General features: G+C 41.0%; 1 protein-coding gene across 3 annotated transcripts in view; it reads right to left on the bottom strand.

Annotated features, from left to right (window-relative positions):
* usp25 (ubiquitin specific peptidase 25) overlaps window positions 1–19,341 on the bottom strand; it is a 32,767-nt gene continuing 13,426 nt past the window's right edge. Inside the window, exons 8-26 of one of the 3 annotated variants that reach the window (XM_022196622.2) lie at window positions 18,062–18,138; window positions 17,814–17,887; window positions 16,933–17,084; window positions 14,721–14,848; window positions 14,511–14,606; window positions 14,155–14,319; window positions 11,282–11,520; window positions 11,063–11,133; window positions 10,738–10,966; window positions 9,792–10,055; window positions 9,079–9,218; window positions 7,708–7,881; window positions 6,779–6,874; window positions 5,703–5,881; window positions 4,919–4,997; window positions 4,623–4,702; window positions 4,190–4,313; window positions 1,631–1,823; window positions 1–874 (exon numbers count right to left, since the gene is read on the bottom strand). In XM_022196622.2, the coding sequence (XP_022052314.2) occupies window positions 702–874; window positions 1,631–1,823; window positions 4,190–4,313; window positions 4,623–4,702; window positions 4,919–4,997; window positions 5,703–5,881; window positions 6,779–6,874; window positions 7,708–7,881; window positions 9,079–9,218; window positions 9,792–10,055; window positions 10,738–10,966; window positions 11,063–11,133; window positions 11,282–11,520; window positions 14,155–14,319; window positions 14,511–14,606; window positions 14,721–14,848; window positions 16,933–17,084; window positions 17,814–17,887; window positions 18,062–18,138 (2,733 nt within the window). In that variant the 3' untranslated portion in view covers window positions 1–701. Of the gene's footprint in view, window positions 875–1,630; window positions 1,824–4,189; window positions 4,314–4,622; window positions 4,703–4,918; window positions 4,998–5,702; window positions 5,882–6,778; window positions 6,875–7,707; window positions 7,882–9,078; window positions 9,219–9,791; window positions 10,056–10,737; window positions 10,967–11,062; window positions 11,134–11,281; window positions 11,521–14,154; window positions 14,320–14,510; window positions 14,607–14,720; window positions 14,849–16,932; window positions 17,085–17,813; window positions 17,888–18,061; window positions 18,142–19,341 lie in introns of all 3 variants that reach the window. The other 2 variants (XM_022196620.2, XM_022196621.2) reach the window with 2 other exon arrangements.

Below are 19,341 nucleotides of genomic sequence, written 5' to 3'. Positions count from 1 at the left end.
TTTGTTTATTTGGCCTAAAAGGGCCATAAATAAAATTTTATTCTCTCAATTTATTAACAAGCCACAGGAAGTCCATGGCTGTCTACCACAGCACTTAAAACATCTCAATCTGGCGCAGTCCACAAAAACATGAGACTCATTTGAGATACTTGGAGCCACTGATAAATCTGAAGGCTCTCTTCCTTACTTCCTTAGAAAAATAAAACAAAACGTGGTAATACTGTACCAAACTGGAGGCAGAGCAGCAGGGTGATCCTTTTCACGCAGAGAAGGGTGCTTTAGAAAGGGCTATGAGCGTGGTTGGGGAAGCTTGAATCAAACAGCAACAACAACAATAATAAACTAGAAAAACTCCTCAAATTCATGTTTTTGCAAAGCTGAAGCAGGATGTGCTTGGCTCTCAACCAATGCAGGATTGCCACTGTTTATCCACCAACTGCACCTCTCACATTTCTTTTTTTAACCACTCCCAACAGTCCAACACGTCCTCCTCTATCCTCAGTTGTGTTTTGCTCAAAATAAAAGTGAAATTATACTCATAATGATAAAACCTATAGCAGCAAAGGTGTAACAGAGGAATAACAGCTAGAAGCGAGTGACCCCTGGATTGATAAGGAAGGCATGGGTTAAAAGAGGTCCATGGATTTCTGCCCAGGGTCGGGCTCGTGATAAGGGAGAGCTGCCTCTTTGACCCTCCAAGCTCATCTTCCATCGGAGGGCACCCTGCCGAGGGCGGCCATGACGCGGCTGAATCGTTCGCACAGCTCCAGGGTGGAGTAGGATGGCAGCTTGGGAGGGTCGTGGAAGCTTTTGATCTCCGTGGAGCAGTCCAGTAACTTGGGGAGGAAGTCCGTCAGCTTTTCCTGGAGGTTAGCTGCCAGCAGGGAGAGGACAGACAGAAGACAATGAATGAAGAACTGCACAGGCTTCAGCGTTCATCAACATAGACATCACAAGGTAAATATTTTTAGTGGGATATCGCAACGAGTTACAAAGCATGTTCTGGAACTGAAATGGATTGTAAAACTCAAGTGATTTGGGGTCCGGGTGATACTACTCTGGTTTTCCTGTACAAAGGCCAGGAGCTCTAACAAGAAGGTTTCTGTGGACTGATACAGATAAAACTTATTTCCTCTTCAGTCATGTTTTACCACCAGGAAATTATTTTTAGAGGCATTTTCTGAACTTTTTTCAGTGCAATTGGACATTTTAAATAGGTCTCCGGGTCAAATAAACCTACAAACAGACATGAGGAGTCATAAGATATGAAACTTAACACAGGTATGGGGGGCTGGTAGCATTCTAACCTGGAATAAAAGTCTGGCGATTTCCAACTTTTTACGTCCAAGTCTGTAACATTCAGTGCAGGAAAAGTTGCTCTAAAAGCTCTTCTATCGTCTATTTTATAAAACGTGTCACTATGCGATTTTATACATAAAAAAACCCATCTAATATATAAAATGTCATGTTTTGGGAAGAGAAGTGGAAGTGCTGCACAACCTTTCTGAAGCATGACCTGATTCTGGTGATCTTTGGCAGGGGTACCTGGGAATGTACTAGTAACCTAAGCCTTCAACTCTCCAGAAATATCTAATAGGCTGGGTGTGTTCCTTCTCCCTCAGGGACTCACATTCCATCTCTTGACCCAGGTAGGAGCACCAGCGGTTCCTCATGTCCTCCACTGCCAGCAGGTCCCTCTCTGTGTCGTGGACCAGCAGCAGAGGGATGCAGGGCACCACCAGCTCATTCATGATGCCGAGGCCTGTGGTCACCTCGGGTTCTTCTCCCGACTCAAACATGGCGGCTGCTTGCTCATTCAATTTCTGTGGGGTGCAAAGGAGACACTTATGAGTTGGTAATATGCAAGATTTGATTAGTTATTAGACATTCATTCATCAGTGTACATGTCCTTTAAATTTGATGCTTCATCTTATACATCTGCCCACCACCCTAAGACCCCCATCCCAAAACCCTGGCAGGCACAACTGTACCCATCCCCAGTAAATATAAAGAACTTAATATTAATAGATGTTGTCACTCCTACTATCAGTCTTTGTCTGAGTTATAAATGGGAGACAATCGTGCTCCAGGTTTTCGTGCTCCCCGTATGGCACTAACGTCAAACTATTTCAAATTCTAACACCCTACAGTAACTGTATTACCTATAAGTTGAAGTGTATTTGACTTTGTGGGGGGGTGGTAGTGGAAGAGGGGAGTGATCTGAATATTTGGTTCGTCCGACGGGGACGAATGGATGAGCGGAATATTCTGATCTTTTGACGGAAGGGAGCGGGAGAGGAAATCCGAACATTTGGATCTCAAAACTAACATTTGGATACTGCCGTAACGAGATTAGAGAAAAGTCTCCACTTGTCAGACTAGTAAAAATGCAATTATTGAGAGGTTATACAATTTATATTATCTGACATTTAAGTGATACTGCAGTGTACTCACTTGTGTGCTCATCAAAATGCTCTGTTTAACGAACGTTATAAAATCTTTTCTCTCAAACATTTGGGAAAGCAGATTCTTGAATCTTGCACCGTTTACATTCATAATTATTAGCAACTAGTCTTCTTGTTTCCTGCTTTTCCTGCCACATTGCTGCACTTCTCAGCCCATTACTATGACCTTTTGATGAATAAAATACTGTCACCTTTGGTGCAACTGAGTAAGCACATGTGCATCCTTGTGTGCGTGCAGAAGAACAACAGACTGTTTGTAGAAAACTGCTGTACAGTGCTAGCAGAGGTCGAAAACTCCACAGGGTTCCTTTAGCTGCCTCCAGAAGCTGTGACACTGAAGCTGCTACAGACACAACTGCTGACTGAGTTGATAAGTGGGCTAAAGTACAACAACACTGGTGCTCACCTGTCTCTGTATCGGCCTCATGCCTGTCCCTCCACACTCCCCGTTTAACTCTCCTGTGCCTCTTACAGATTAAAAAGCAGCTTTTAGACAGTTAAATCTCTGCACTGTAGAAATGACCTCACTAAAATCTAACTTGTATAACTTTGACCAAGCACACACTTCTCTGATCTTTTTTTTTTAATAGTTAACTTCTGTAATTAGCTTTATTCTAAGTAATATTCTTGAGTGATTTTATTGCGCCAATCATGTCACTATCCTCTTAGAAAAGTTTTCCATTTCCTCTAGTAAGAAAGTACTCGACAGCAAAAGTTCAGTAATCCCACAGACATCATTAATGTCAGAAGATATCCAGCAGCCATTGGAACTAAACTGGGTCTTGACATTCTTGCATGAATGTGGATACAAGCTTTTTTTTCCCCGGTTCTTGGCCAAAACCACCTTGCTGTCACAGACAAACTCCCTGACCTCCACTCTGAGGAAACGATCCATTTTTTTTTCAAGCCAGTTTGGAGTCGGGGGCCGCGGGGCTGGATTTGCAAAGCATCCGAGTACATTAACTGTGTCAATGTTAGCAGTGTTTTCAATTAAAACAAGAGCTGAAGGTAAACAGCTGAGTGGATGGAGCCAGAGGTTTTGGCCAGAGATCTAAGATGACCGACGAGGCTGTGCAGAGCTGAGGTTTGAGGTTAGCTGAGGACACGCTTGTGTCTCATGGTAATGTGTTTACACTCGCTGGCCCTCCTGCTTCCTATTCCCACTCCAATGATTACATTACGAACACAATGCTGGTGTAAGGTTACTGAGTGCAGCAGTAAGAGGGCTACTAAAGACCAGTATGAGGCTGATCAGACCAAAATACCCCCAGCCCTAACCAATAATACCAGAGCACAGCCTGGAGCTTGGTGGGATGAAATGAAAAGGGGCTCACATCACAACGCTGAAAGGATTATCAGATGAAAAACCTTCAGTGGAATCTTTTGTGGGCTGCAAGCAAGCCAAAGCAATATCTCAGCAAAAGCAATTTGATTATAGTACCCCGGCTCTGTATTGAAGGGGAAATGTCTAGCCGTGCAAGTTTTGCTGAGTCACTTTAGCAGAGGAAGTTTGATACAGAGGAAAGGGAGTGACAAAGAAGAGACGGGGATCACAGGGAGGAACTGCTTGACACAAAGGTTTCCGTTCCAAAACACACTCTGTACCGAGGTCATGCCCTCTTTGTAATCACTTTGTTAAATTCAAGAAATATGCCAGAGAGAAATAAACACTGAAAAACAGTCAGATAGTCAGTATCAGTGAGTTACTGCATGCATTGCCTCACCAGCAAACACTCTCGACGGTAATGTCCAAGAAGCTCCTCATCGTGCCCTCTGTACAGCCCTTTTAACAAAAGCTCCTTGTTGTACTGGTATGCGTAAACCAGATACATCAGAGCCTCCACAAAACTGGAAGAGATAAACAGATATTACATTTAGATAAAGTTGTATCAAAGACGCACCGAGAACTTATCAACCTTCTCACATTAGAAATAAACTCGATGAACCCACTGCACAACTATACAACTTGGAACTACACAGACTGTAAGCTGCTGCCCCCTGCAGGTGATACTGGAATGGGAAATGATCTGAAAACACATGACAATGTCTGACATTAAACTTGTATAAGTTAAAGCTCTAAGGAGATAGTGGGGCTTATTAGTTTTTTTGCTTGCAGCATTTGATATTAGAAGTTGTGCTGGAGAGGTGATGGCGTACTTTGTTTTCTGGAAGAGCTCCAAGCCAGTCATCATGAAGATGGTTGTCTCACGGAAATTCCTGTAGTCCTGATGCCACATCTGATTAAGATAAACACAAGATACCTCAGGCAAGGTCAGTGAAACTCAAAACCAAAAAGTTAAAGTAATATTGACTGAAAAGTACAATTTTTAATGATCGACTAGGTTACAGCAAAGCCTACAACAGCCAGTATACAATACTGCATTAAAGGCAGTTTGAAAGGTCTCTGATCTGCTGTCTTAGATAAATAAAACTAAGAAAACAATGTGTCTGACCTCATATTCATCCATGTTGACCTCTTCCGGCTTAATTAGGTCCAGTTTGGCACGTGCCACATTCATAATGCTCTTACATCTGTGGGGGAGGTGGGGAGACAGGAAGGGGAACCGGCGTTAGAAATGATATGGTGAGTCATTGTGCGGTACTCATGGAGATGAAACGGTCCACCCTGCCCCTAGGCCTTAACATGGCCTAATGAATCACTCTTTAGTGCTGTGAGGAGAAGTGAAACACTCCTCCGGAGGCTCCTATTGAGGCCACATGCACACATAAATCTAATTATCTTGCTCAAAATAGAGGAGAAGGGAGAAATCAATTTTTCACTCATGAATATGGATTGAGGCCAACAAGCGTAGTTGAAAAGTTTTAAGAGATAGTAAGGGGCATTACACACCCTAATGACGCGAGCATCACACAGCTAATAGGGGGGGAATCTTGGTATTTGCCAGCCGTATTAAAAAAGTCATTATTGGACATGTGTCCCTTAAGATTTGTGTTTGAACAAAAGACAAGAGGAACAGTCATCAGAAAGGATTTGCAGCGTGAAAGCAATGTCCAGATGAGACAGTGAGTCTGTGCTGACAGTAAACCAGGAGGGCTGCGATACTGTAGATCAAAGTTAAGGTCTCTGCTACCCTCTGTTGGTCAATATAAAACACTGCTTTAAGCGACTGGATTCTTTTTAAGTGACCAGAACAACCAGAGGAAGAGAACCAAATGCACTAAATGGAAGATGTGATTTTCTAAAAACACAAACTGGTGACAGAGGGAAGCGTTTACCTCTCATCAAAAGCCAGGTTCCTGTCTGCAAACTGCGTTAGCAAAGTCCTCTCCAGGATCTTCTTGGGCGCCTGGTTTTGAATGAAGTAGACAATGATGTGCTGCAGACGGTAGTCATTCTCAGGTGGCGTGTCTTCTTGGGCGAATCTCAGAAGACGGCCGTACTCCAACTTGATGGCCTGACCCGAGAGATAAAGTAGGAACAGGTCATGGTTAAAACTCCCCTACTTTGAGGTGAATGGGCAGCAATAATACTTCTTACTCGGCCCCTGTTCATTTGAGAACGTAAAGCCAACCTGTAAGGGATTTTACTTTGCAACTAGATGAATTTTGAATGTGATTATTGTCCTTACACGATAAACATTTGGAAAGATAACTCTGATTCGTACTTCTGTCAAACATACGGCATAAGCTCGGATCAGCATGTCACAAAACAAACGGCATACAATGTTATCACTGTAATCTTTCCTAAAAAAAAAAAAAAAGTCTTAGTTTTAGTGAGTATTACATGGAGTATTTTTTGTAGGCACCCACATTCACTCCATCTCTTCTACGCTCCATATGTGATATAACTTAACCGTTGTTGAGATCGTCTATGAAAATCTTTATACACTATTAGCTTCTATGACTGCATGTAGAAATGCATCTTTTTTGTTTTACTATAAACTGTCGCTGTTGAGAAGTTGCACATAAAACTGTCCCGTTTTCTGACTTTACTTTTAGAACTGCTAAATTTCTTACAAGTGCTTTATTTAAAGGGATGGGCTGCAGGCAACATTACAAGCACGATGATCTTGGCAACCTCAGAGGCGTTTACCAAATGTAGCTGATTTCAGATATTGCAGCTTTTAATGCTGAACACCTGTGCAGCACACTGCTTAGATCTCCTCAAACACTGTTCTGTGTTGCAAAGTTTGGTGTTCTGTTGGGTTAGGTTAGTTAAATGCTTGTACCCCATCCCTGCACATTGAGAAGAGAGGAAACGAAGAAACTCATACACATGAAAGAAAAAGTGGATGGGGGTGAAGCAAACGAGTGAGAGTGGAATGATGAAAGGTAAAGGAGAGAGGTTGTACCTTAAAAAAGGCTGCCTCAGGCCCATTCTTTTCATACACGCTGCCGGATTTGCCAATGGCCATAATTATACCCTGCATGTTGGGGGTCATCATTGTCTGCCCAGGAAGCAGGAACCATGTTAAACAAAACAACAGGTCCTTGTGACGAACTGAGCAAGGTCATCCACTGTGTTATGTGCTCTGAGGCACAACAATAAAGCATACCGCAATCAGGGCATGCCAGACATCACTCACAGACCATGCACTGGTTAGAATGACACAACTGTGAGAGACACGGCCAGTCAGTTCAATGGCAAAATGCACAATCCTCACAAGGATAATGTGAGAAACCAAGCCAGCCATATGACAGCTGTGTGTGACAGATAGCTAACAGTGCATGGAAAGAGGCTGGAAGACTGCTCTATAAAGGAGAATTTGACACTCGATAAACACTGACAAAGACCTCCTATTGACATGAGGCCGAACTTAAAAGAAACTGTGATTCCATGATAAGTGCATGACGTGTGCTTTGTGTCTTTAAATTGGTTTAAATATATATATGCAGCAGCTTATTCATATCACAATACGAGGCTGTTGTCTTGGGTTTTTTCACTTAAAAGTGACTCATGTGAAGAGGCAGACATCAGCTTGCTGCAAAAGGTCAACCTGCCTTTGTGCCAAGATGCAGACTGGCTCAAGAAGAGACTTTTCACACAAGAGTAATGCAGAAAGGCCAACAAAGAGGTCAGTCTTATTTCATGGCATTTTCAGCCTGACGCCAATCCTGAAATCAGTCAGCAGACAGTGTCAGATTCCCTCAAGTGTGAAAAACCTCATGAAGAGCCTCATGTGAATAGGCAATGACCCTTTCACTCCATGTATCAAACAGGCTCAGACTATTCTTAGCACAAAAAAAAGGGGAGAGGAGAATTTGTTGGGGCCAGAGCTACCTCGTCATCATAACCCCCCTCCTCTGACTCAATAACAAAGGTCCCCACGTTAGGAATGGCCACCTCTACGGTGCGCTGGCCAGGGGACTCATCCTCTGTGACCAGGTCAGGAGGAGGGCTAGGGGCAGTGCTCATCTGGACCTCAGGCTGAAGGGAGGTGGGAGGGGGAAGAGACTGTAGAGAAAATGGGACAGATGAAACAGGAAGGATGGACTGATGGAAAGACAAGGAACATTAAAGGCAGAGGAAACTGTGAGATATTAAGAGAAATAGCACTCATTAAATCAACTCAATTTATATCTTCACACTACAGAACTTTTCAGAACTGGGTTTGACAGATCAATTTTTCAGATTTTGGGGGCTGCAGTTGTTGCTCACATCCATAAGACTCCTTTCTAACACAACATCAGTGGACGAGGTCAGCTCTGTGCAAATACGGATTCTAAACGTTCAGCAGAAGCTCCATGAGGTTTGGAAGGGTGAGTTTTAATATAGGGTATCAACCAAAGCTACAGTATTTTTAGTAGGAAATTCCCTCTGTGTTATTATCTCTACACAAGTAAACACACAATGGTTTTGAAAAAATTCTAACCGATTCATGTTGAATACTTTGGGCAGTGGAAACACGCTCTAACCAACACAGGCATATTATTACCCGCTAAGCAAAACTATTTACACAAGCAGCAACATTACCAGTAATTCAGAGTCATATTATTTGGTGAATTGAAGCCCAATGTCCATATTCTTAGCGGTTTTAACTCCCCAGCAACTTTTTAGAAAAATATCTGACTGTCTGGCTGCTAAAAGCTCCACCACGTTCACCAGCTGGTAGCTGACTTCGTCTTCCTGCTGTTTGCTGCAGACCAGGTTGGGTACATTGGGATTTTAGAGCTTTATCTCAGAAAAAAAACACTCCATAGACTCCTCTGAGGGCAAAAATGTCACTATGGAAGTGGTGAGAGAGAACCAAAGCAATTAAGTGATGGACCTTAAAATCAAAACAAGTTCAAGCTAACGGGAATTCTGTAAATTCATCACCATGAGCAAGCTCTTTCACTTAAAAATACACATGAGCCACTGTTAATGTAAAAATACAGCCCTCTTGTGTTGACACTTCTGTATTACATTTTATCAGCTGTAATTAAACATAAGGAATAAAACTGGACCCTCATAAAATTATTATTCCCAATATTGTTTCGTCATGGGAAAAAATACTGAAATAATAAAAGCCCAAACAAAAGATACACTTCACTTTGTTAATTAATACCATCAAGCTGACACATCTGAAGTCAGGAATCACAAGATGTGATTGTGGTAATGACTCCCTACTGTGAACACGCTGTACTGTGTCTCTCTGAATGCTTTACATACAGCGTTCAACAATGCCTCAGGACTCCGCTCCTCCTGTTCAGCCGCAGCCCGAGAGATGGCCCGCTCCGTGTCCTCCTGCAGGTGCTTGGAGTCATTTGTGGGCGACGGCTGCTCCATGTACTCTGGGTCCTGCTGGGGGACTGCAAGAGGGAAACACCACCATCAGACAAACACAGAAAAGCATGAATTTTGGTATTTCAAAAGCACTCTTTCATCCCAAACACTTTCTAAAACCTAAAAGAACAATGAACATAACTGCAGAAATGATCAGTTTCATTTATGCATGTACAGACAAGAAGAACGTTCTCTGGACAGGTGAATGAATTAAACTGGAATGGCAATAACAGTGCTGACATTAAAGCTCAATTAGGTTCAAATGTTGGATTGATTGACATCTAAAAACAGCTAAATATCAACAACTAATTTATCCAGTCTCCATACTGTGTCCATCAGAATTAAACAGAAACAGAGTGGGTGTTGTGGGCTGAATGGTGAACACGAAGCTGACTTTTATACATCCAGCACAGTTTCTTGTGATTTATGTGTTGTATAAAGTCTGTATGTCATACAGCTGCACACCAATATTTCACCATCATTTCCTTGTTCTATTCTTAGTCTCTAGGGAGCAAGAAATTTTCTGTATTTATCTTCCTACCAAGTATTGATTCTCAATTAAGTATTCTACTCTGTACTGTGCTTGTCGTGACCCTGACCTGCGTTGTCTGGAGGGCTGGACTCAATACTCATGGGCTGAGGGGAAGAAGAAGAAGTCGAGGTGCTGGATGCTGCTGAGGCAGCGGCTGCTGCTGCTGTGGCCAAAGCCAGCTTCTCCTGTTGGGCCTTGCGAGCCTGCAGGGTGTCCCACTCTTCAATCTCCTTGTCAAACTGTTCATTGTCCTCCTTCACGTAGTGCTTCAGGTCTGGGGGCAGTTTGTCCATCCCGCTGAGTATCTGCCCTGTTTCTTTATCAAACTCCTCTGAAATAGAGTGAGAGATGTGTGTTTCTGAATGACTTATGTTCCAGAGACCTAAATATCAGGTGTTATCTGTTATCTGAACTAGACAGGTTTGAGGAAAATGGATGAATTGTCAAACAGAGACAGACGCTTACAAATGCTACACAGTTCCAAATGTCCATCAGTAGTGTGAGCGTGTTTCTCATAAATGCCACCAAGTCTTTCAGATGATGGCATCAGAATGCCTATGTGTTGTTGTTGGAAATGTTTAACTTCCTTCAGCATCAAATATAAACATATTTGAGAAGAAATTACGAGGAAGAGACATAAATGAGATAAAGGCCAACAGTGATGAATGAAGCATAGTGCAAATCTAATATCAGAGACAAATGGATTTTAGCTGTTCTTTCTTTTAATTTTAGTCTCCCACATCTCCCCCACCTCTGCACCCTCTTGTGGCTCACCAGCTTTAGGTGATGAGTAAAAATCTGATAGTACAATTCATCACTATGTCACCTAACGTTGATTGTACAGTTCATGCTTATGAAAAAGAAAAAAAACTGCCAGCATTAATGTGAAAACAGTGCCATGACAATGTTGCAGAAGCTCTGATATGAGAATCACTTTTCAAAGGAGTAAAGTTAAAATGATAACCATCAAAAGATACACATGGACACCAATTCAAGACTGGACTGTTTTCTACCTTCTATGAGAAATGGCTTCTTGTCGTTGATGTACATGAGACAGTAGGCACTGGCGTTGCGGTAGCCTCCAAAAGAATCCCTGACCAGCTCCTCCCAGGACGACTTAGTGACCGAAATGTCATTGTACTTCATCCAGCAACGCTGATGTGGGTCGTAGATGTAAGCCCAGTAGTGACCTGCATTGGCCTGGCCTTCATGGACCAGCACTGCGTGGAGCCGGTATGGAACCTGTAAAAACAGAAATTAAATAGTGATAATCAAAAGGGAGCAGTTGATGGGGTTTCTGTATTCCAGAAAAGACTGACTACAGAAAATGCTGCTCACCTGCATCATAGATTTGTCAGAGTACATTAGTTCAATGGTTCTTTGGATTCTGGTTATACTGCCCTGCAGATCTAGTGGGAAAAAACATATGCAATCTGTTAGTATGCATCAATCTAATGTTTGTTTCTGTAACATTACAGAGAAAGTTGTAAACAGGAAAATCAGAAAGAATAACATGACATGTATAAATGAATGCTCATGTGTGGTAGATAGTCCTACCACGGGTATCATTTTCCACTTCACTCCTCCAGCGATGCAAGCAGCCCTCGAGCACCCTCAACTCTTCTTCAGTGATATGGCGGGGGGCGGGGTGCATGGGGATGTCAGGAGGTAGTCGGGACTGGGTGAAGGGCTTATGGATGGGTACTCTCTGCGGCTGGGGTGCAGTGGTAGCTGTGGTTGGACCTGAAGCAGGACCCGAGCTCTCTAAGGGAGGTAAGGACTCCTGCTCAGCTGTGCTGCAAGGTGAGAAACGTATAAAAATGTAAACTGAAAAGAAAACAATACATCTATAAAACATTGCTTGATTAAATGCTTGGATATCAGCAATTGGATATGAACTTAATCAGACAGGAATGAAAAACAAAACCCCATTTAGGCTTGGAGAGTTCAAATCAACAAAATATGTTGAATGAAGTCAATGAAAGACAGTTCAGCTGCAGCATGGGCGCTTATCAAAGCAGCTCATAGAACCTTGCTGCTGTTTAAAAAGTATGAAACTTGGTGGTTTCCAGACCATCTACAGTGCCTATTAAAAGGATCACCACTTTGGGCGTTTTCCAACATTGAATCATGGTAAATTATTTGGGCTTTTAAAGAAAGTAATATTAATAAACTGATGACAAAATGTGCTGGCATAAATATTCACCCCCTTTAAAGTGACTCACCGAATTCACTACAGATGCAGCCAACTGGTGCTAGAAGTCGCACGGTCAGCACAAATTGCAGCCAACGTTGCATCTACTAACTACTGACTTGAAGAGAGTAACTTACCTATGCAATAACTTATTTTTTTATTTCATATTTTGAATTTAATGATGTTACGTTGGAGAAATTTCTTTTAAGTTCCAAGTATTTTTCTACATTCTTGTCAAAAAGTCTAATGAAACTGACCAGGATTCAATGTTGAAGAGCAGCAAAAGGAGAAGACTTCCAAGGGGATGAACACTTTCATAGGCACTGTATTTGTAATAATCAGTCTGCTTTGATGTGAGGATACACTAGAAGTCTCATTGAAATTAAATTGTTTAAATCACTCTTTCAAAATGACTCCTTGTTGCAGAATCAACAGAAATGTGTCTCGGGGTCAGGGGCCCAGACAGAGAATTTAGCCTGGTCCTCCAAACATAAAACTAAATCTGTCACTAGTGACTATTTGTCTCTTAATTTCACCGCCAAGGAACGCAGCAGAGTTATTTAATGATCGGTATACATTTGTCTGTCTGCGCGCAGCTTTATTAAAAAAATGGAATAACAGATTTGGATGAAATTTTCAGGGAAGGTCAGAAATGACACAAGACCAAGTGATTAGATTATGGCAGTGATGCAGCTTATAGTCTGGATTGACGGATTTGTTAAAGATTTCTGTATCGTTGCAAGATAGTTACATGGCATCACTGTAACTATGACGACATGTGAACGCTATGTCAGCCACCTGCTGATGATCGCATGATTCCAATCCTACTGCAAATCCACCACGGCAGACTTACTAGGACTTATCCGTTGGAAATGATACGACTGAGCAGCCTTAGTAGAGCACTGCGCTCTGAGTGCTTTTCTTGTTCTTTTCTTTCAGTATGTTGACTATTTTACCAATTCATTGACTTATTTAGATGAATAATTTCCCTCCAAAAAAAGGAAAATAACCATTTGATTTAAGCTATTCTATTTTGACAAACTGTACATTATTGCATATTGAAGCACAGACAGAAAGGTTTACATATTAAAGTGAAAAACAGTTCTGCTAATCCGGGAATTTCAACATGCTAAAAATATAAACAAGAGGGAATATTATTTAAGTCAGTAGTCCAACTTAAAATTTTTTAAGTCTAAGTGTCTATCAAGCATCTTAAAATAGCAAAAATGTTCTTTTTGTATATTACATAAAATGAAACACTGAAACAGTTGATGTTTTTTCAAACACAAAACAGCTAAAGCAAATTTGTTTTAAAAGTCTTCGAACTGGCTGCACCACATTCATCTTTAACTCATGCAGAGCAGCAGCTCGGGAGCAACAGGTCCTCTGAATGAGTCGTGCTTTGATCAAAATTTTCTGCAAACAGATGTAAAGTCTCTCCATGTTGAATATTGTTTGTGTGTTCCTCTGAAGGTGTTTGTGCATTGTGATAATTTTTTAACCCACATGAAAAGTCAATGGATCAATGAACATTTCACAAACCCCCATCTTATAATTGTTGCAATATTTCACTGAATACCAAGAAAGTCAACTGGTCATAAATTCAATAGCTGTTGAGATATAACAGTCTGGATAAATTTCTAAGTAGACTAACATTACAAATGTTAGTTGTTATATTAACACAAAACTAAACCTACTCATGATCAGGCTACTTTTCTTCATGACTAGTCTGTATAGTTGAGAGGATTTATCTCATCTGATTCGCAATACATTTATTAGCAAACCTAAAAAAAAAATCAAAGGGATACGAATATGAAAATGTTGTTGCAACAGATTTATTGTTTCCATGTTTGTAACCTCCCTTTTTTAATCTCTTTGATCATCATGGATTACTGCTCCTGAAATTAATCAAGAAAAAAAATGGAAAAGCAAACAAGAAGTTTTGCCAAACTTGGACCGCCCGGCGACAAAGATGACCCCTGTGACCTTGAAAATAAGGTCACGGTCACCAAATTGGAACTTGACCTGTGTCTTATTATGGTACACCTGTGTACCAAATATGGTGAGGCTACATCAATATTTTATCGAGTTATTGCGCGGAAACCAAATTGTTACAGACAAACAAGCAAGCAAGCAAGACCATGCAGCTGAAAACAATACCTTCCGGAAAACGGAGTTTTGCCGGGCGGTAAAAAGCAGCAACAACACACTGCTGGTTATCTGCCAATCAACTTACCTTGGTGGGGGTAGTTGTTGCCCTGTTGTGCCTCCAGGAGGCGCTGATGTGTCAATGTCTTCCACTGGGGATGTACACACAGGTTTACTGGAGGCAAACTCCATGGCATACTGGAGGACATCTGCCAGAGGAAACCTCTTGGGGCCTGAGCCATAACTCAGATACCTGAGAGAAAACGAAGAGGAAAGAGTGAATGTTACAGAAATGGAGGATAAAAGAAGCAGAAAGAAAAGTGGAGAGGGTATAGAGGTAGTTGAGGAAAAGACAAAGTCAGAGTGAGAAATTGCTCTCCACAGCTGTCCATAGAGCTGTATTGACCTTGGCTAAATAGACACATATTGATGGTCAAAGTGTACCTCTCCAGTCGCTGTTGGAGCAGCGTCAGATGCTCTTTCAGCCTCCTGATCTCCTCTCTCTTGATCCTGGTTATTTCCCTGTTCCTGTCCATGTACCTAACACAGACGTCACAGTAGAAGCTTTACAGTAAAATATACTAGCGACTGATGTCATTTACAACAGAGACAAAGAGATTCTACAATAACAATGAGTGTTAATACTCCTTTCACCTGTCCATGTAGAGCATGGAGGGGAACTCAAGCTTGTTGTGGATCTTCTCAGGCCGTCCTAGTGCCTGGTTGAACTCAAATCTTGACAGCTCAAAGGTCAACACAGGAGGGAGTTCTGTGAACCAGTGCTAAAACAAAAATGGAATGATATTATGACTTTCTTCTTACAAGCATAGAATGAGTCCAATCAAGACCAAGTCCAGTCCAGGTGGAGGACGCTGGACCTGCAGTGTTTAGGTGGGTGGTACATGTCAAACATCCACATGAATGTCAGGACTCAAGGTTTACCAGCAGAACATTGCATTAAAACAAGATGATCGATGTTATTCACTTCACCTGTTAGTGGCCATAATGTTGAAGCTGATCGACGTATGTCAGCTTACTATATGGACTAAATGGAATAATGAACCAGACACAACACACGTATTTCTGTTTAAATCAAACCATATAAGCCTATTTTTTCTCTTCACTTTCGACAATATGTAAATGGATTAAAAAAAAAAGACTAAATCATTGATTAATCTTCGGACTATTTTCTGAACTGTAAACCCCCATCAGCAAAAATCATTTAGTATTCAGAAATGACAAGGAAGACATTCTCACAGTTGAAAATAGTCAATTTTGGGTATTTTTAATCAGAAAAACTTCTACCTGTACTCTTGACTTATAGTTGCATATAAACCTAATGTCCATTATTTAACATAAAATACCTCTTTTTCTCCCTACCTTTCTTGTACTGCAATATACTGCATACCTGAATCATTTTTGTCAATATTCAGGTGTGATCTGCTGGTTCCCTACAACCCATCTCGCTCAGATCGGCAGATCAAGCTCTACTGGTGGTGCCTAAGACCAAAAAGAAACTGAGAGGTGTGGAATAAGCTCTCACTAAATATCAGACTGGCTGCTTCTCTCTCTATTTTTAAAAACACTATTTTTTTAAAACTCGGCCTATGGCTCAGCTTAGAACTGACGTTTACTGTATAACCTGTGTCTTATGTCTTATTTTTATACTCACACTATTTTATTTGTATTTGCATTTTTTTATTTTATGTTTTAATGTGTACAGCACTTTGGTCGACAGTATTGTTTTTAAAAGTGCTTTAGAAATAAAGCTGGATTTTACTGGATACTTGGAACATGCAGATTTGAAGATATTAAACAATTAAACAGATGCCATGAATTCTGTATATTAGTCTCAAATTAAATGCATACACTGTGACGTCACCATGGAACAAATTTTGTGATTCTGCACTCATCACCTCTGCTAATCAGTGTACCAGGGGAAACCCTGAAATCCTATGTGAGGAGAACAGAGTCGCTGCTAATGCTGCCTCCATCCGTTTCCTGTGCTGATGGCTTGTGCTCTTCCAGAAGGCTGGGAGCCATACCCATCTGTGTACTGGCCTGGTAATTAACTGCTCCCAGCTGCTGTGGGACAGTGTAGTCAAGGCTACGGCTAAGCAGAGGTCAAGCTTAAAATAGCACAGGTGTCACATAAGGGCAAAGAGGTCACCCCTTTGGAGAGGATCCACCGCATAATCTCAAATTATTTAAAATGATTTTCTTCTGTGTTACTGACAGGTGGCAATTGCTTCGAAAATTGGAGGCTTTTGACTTGGGCCACAATGAAAAGAATCTGATTTGCTACAGTGATTATGGCAAATACTTTATATGAAGCACAGACCATATTTATGTACTAACACAGTAAATATTTTAACTTTGTGTTATAAATTAATTAGATCAGTTCAAAATTAAGAGAAGAAAGATTCGATATTTACTTAAAGTGAAGACATTGTTCTATGTTTTTTCTTATTTTTGTTGTTTGCTGTGTGTACAACACTTTTAGCACTGGTTTTGAAAAGTACCATATAAATATATTTACTATTATTATACTTATAGGCTATGAAATGAAATAAATACCAAAAATGCATGGGTCTAAAGACTCAGAAATCACCCCCACAACCTTTGATGCAGATCCTGATAAAATACACAATAAAATAATTCACTTTTGTTTTCATCTTCAAATAGAATGTAGGGTCTATTAGTAATGCCTAAAGGCTATTTGACCATATCAAGAAGAGTCAAATTTTGGTATTACATTGGTGCTTGGTGAATATTGCAGGATGGAAGCAAAAGATGACTCCAAATTTTATTCTTTTTCTACTCAAGTTCAGCAAGAGTTCAGCGGAACAACAATCTTGGCACTGACCTCTTGTCCAGACCTGGCAGAGTTCTCTGCTGAGTGCAGGGACTCAATCTCGCCCTCGATCATTGCTGCTTCGAGACACTCGTGGAGGTCCTTGAAGCCATTCACCTGCAGGGGGTACTGTCCAAACATCTCTGTGTTTTCAAATTTTTTACCTGTGGAATTACACATTAATAAAAAGCAATCAATATAAATGGATGAACAGTGTCACAGACATTACTGTTCATTTAATTTCAAGTGTAACTGACAGACAGCAGAGTGGCTACTAAGAGAAAGATTTTTTTAAGCTCATCATACGGGAAGCAAAAAGAGAGAGAACTTTACATACATCCTATTTAAATAAATGTCAAAGGTAGACAGGTGTTGGAAAGGCAGAGAGCTTGAGAAAAAGACAGAAACAGGCCAAATTTCACACTTGTCTCCATCCACGCTGATCTTCCCTTGTTCAGCAGTCATTCACTCATCACGACTACTTAAAAAACTGCACTGAGCACTCTGCACCAAATACTGATGAGAACCCCGCCATCACCCAAAAAGGAGGAGGAGAGGAATTGCTAGCGGACATGCAGATGAGGCATTAAGGTCATTTTATGAGCTGCAGAGTCCACCGGCCCAGCTTTCGGTGGCTCTGGGCCAGTATTGTCATGCATAATAAGCGCAATGTCAATCAGCCGTCAAGGTCTTAAACAATCAATGCAACCGCTCTCCTCTTTTACATGAAACACATCTCATTAAGACAAGGTCACCTTTCATTACGAGGGGCAAGGTCTTGCTTGCTTTCCGGCTGCTGCAATCAGACCGTGCTAATGCTTTATTCCTCTTTGATTCTCTAGCGACTCCTCGCCTTTTCTCTTTATCGGTTTAAATTTAACACCACATCTCACCTTCCAGGACACCCACAGCAAGGAAGCGACCGTAGAAAAGCTCCACCATGGGGTTCTTTGGCTTCTCGCCCTCCCTGGAAAAACAAAACAAAATACAGACCGCAGCTGTTTAAGCTCTACGTAAACAACATGTATTTGATTCTTTTCTTCAAACTATATTGTCTTATAAAACCAAGATGCATGTATCTATGTCCTACTGTTTGTCTTACTTAGCACTGGGACCTCGGGATTTAAACAGCAGAGCTTACCGGTCTTCCTCAGCCTTCATCTGGAAGGCATCCTCCAGCCAGTCCAGGAGCTTGTGAGTGAACTCGCTTACATCCTGCTGCTGAACCAAGCACAGAAATCCGTACAAATCACCAATTATGGGACTACCTTTAGGACAGGGAGGTCACAGAATCAAACTACAGGGCTTAACTACAGGTAAGAAAAGTCCTATCAATCAAATCGGGGTCGTGTCTCCTGATAAACACGAAATCTGGATATGGGATGACTTGTCTTAGAGGAGAAGTTCACAGATTGGTGAACTTGAAAGGCAACCTACATGCCCTGAGGCCTCTCTCTCTCTCTCGCCCACAGCTATGTCGCTCAGTAATTCAGGTCAATGCCTATCCAACCTGACTAATACACAGAGGAGAGACATGACTGTGGAGTACACAGGCCAGAAGGCTGACCTCAGTTAACCTGTGCAGAAACACTGGCTTACTGTGAATGCCTACGTATGGAAAACAGTTTTGCACATATAACACATATGTTACATTAAATGATGAAAACACAAAAAGCTAATCAATAGCCAATATCATTTTCCCACAAAAATCAGAGGGGGAAAATGTGTTTGAGGATTAATAGCCAATAGAGAGGTTAAGTGTCTTGGATTCAATAATGCCGAGGCAGTTGAACAACAATGAAATTGAGCGGCCAAGCCTGTGGTTAAATGGGCCAAACACAAAGAAGGGACAAAGGGTAGGAAATATTTCAAGCATGTGCAAACAACAGTGTGCTTACTTTCGACATAACAAAAGAAGAATGAAAGATATCAACCCACACGGGTTCTCAGAAGTGAGCCACATTCCTTTAGTCTAAGAGTAGCTACTTGTGTTATTTTATTATTTATAGTGTTTTTATTTTTTATTTTTTTACGTCGGCTTCAGTCCGGTCTGAAGTCTTTTATTCCTTGCATTTATTTATCTTAATTTTTATTGCGCTTATTGCTTTTATTTATATATCCTATTTATTTTTATTTATATATCCTATTTATTTTTATTTATATATCCTTTTACCTATTTATTTTAATTTTTTAGTGCTTTTATTTATATAGCCTATTTTTTCCATTTTAATCTAAACCTCATTCTCTGTTGTTTCCCCACTGTGTGAGATAGCGTTTCCTCAAGTGTTCTTAATTCCCAAGTTTGTGTGAGTGTGTGTTTATGTGTAGGTGTATGCGTGTGCGTACGTTTGTTTTTATATCTCTTGTATTAAGTGCTTTTAATTGTTGTATTGTTTTTATGTAAAGCACTTTGAGCTGCTC

Source organism: Acanthochromis polyacanthus, chromosome 17 (assembly GCF_021347895.1).
Source record: "Acanthochromis polyacanthus isolate Apoly-LR-REF ecotype Palm Island chromosome 17, KAUST_Apoly_ChrSc, whole genome shotgun sequence".
NCBI classification, from domain to species: domain Eukaryota; kingdom Metazoa; phylum Chordata; class Actinopteri; family Pomacentridae; genus Acanthochromis; species Acanthochromis polyacanthus.
The sequence above is the reverse complement of the archived record's forward strand: the minus strand, read 5'-3'. Positions and strand labels throughout refer to the sequence as shown.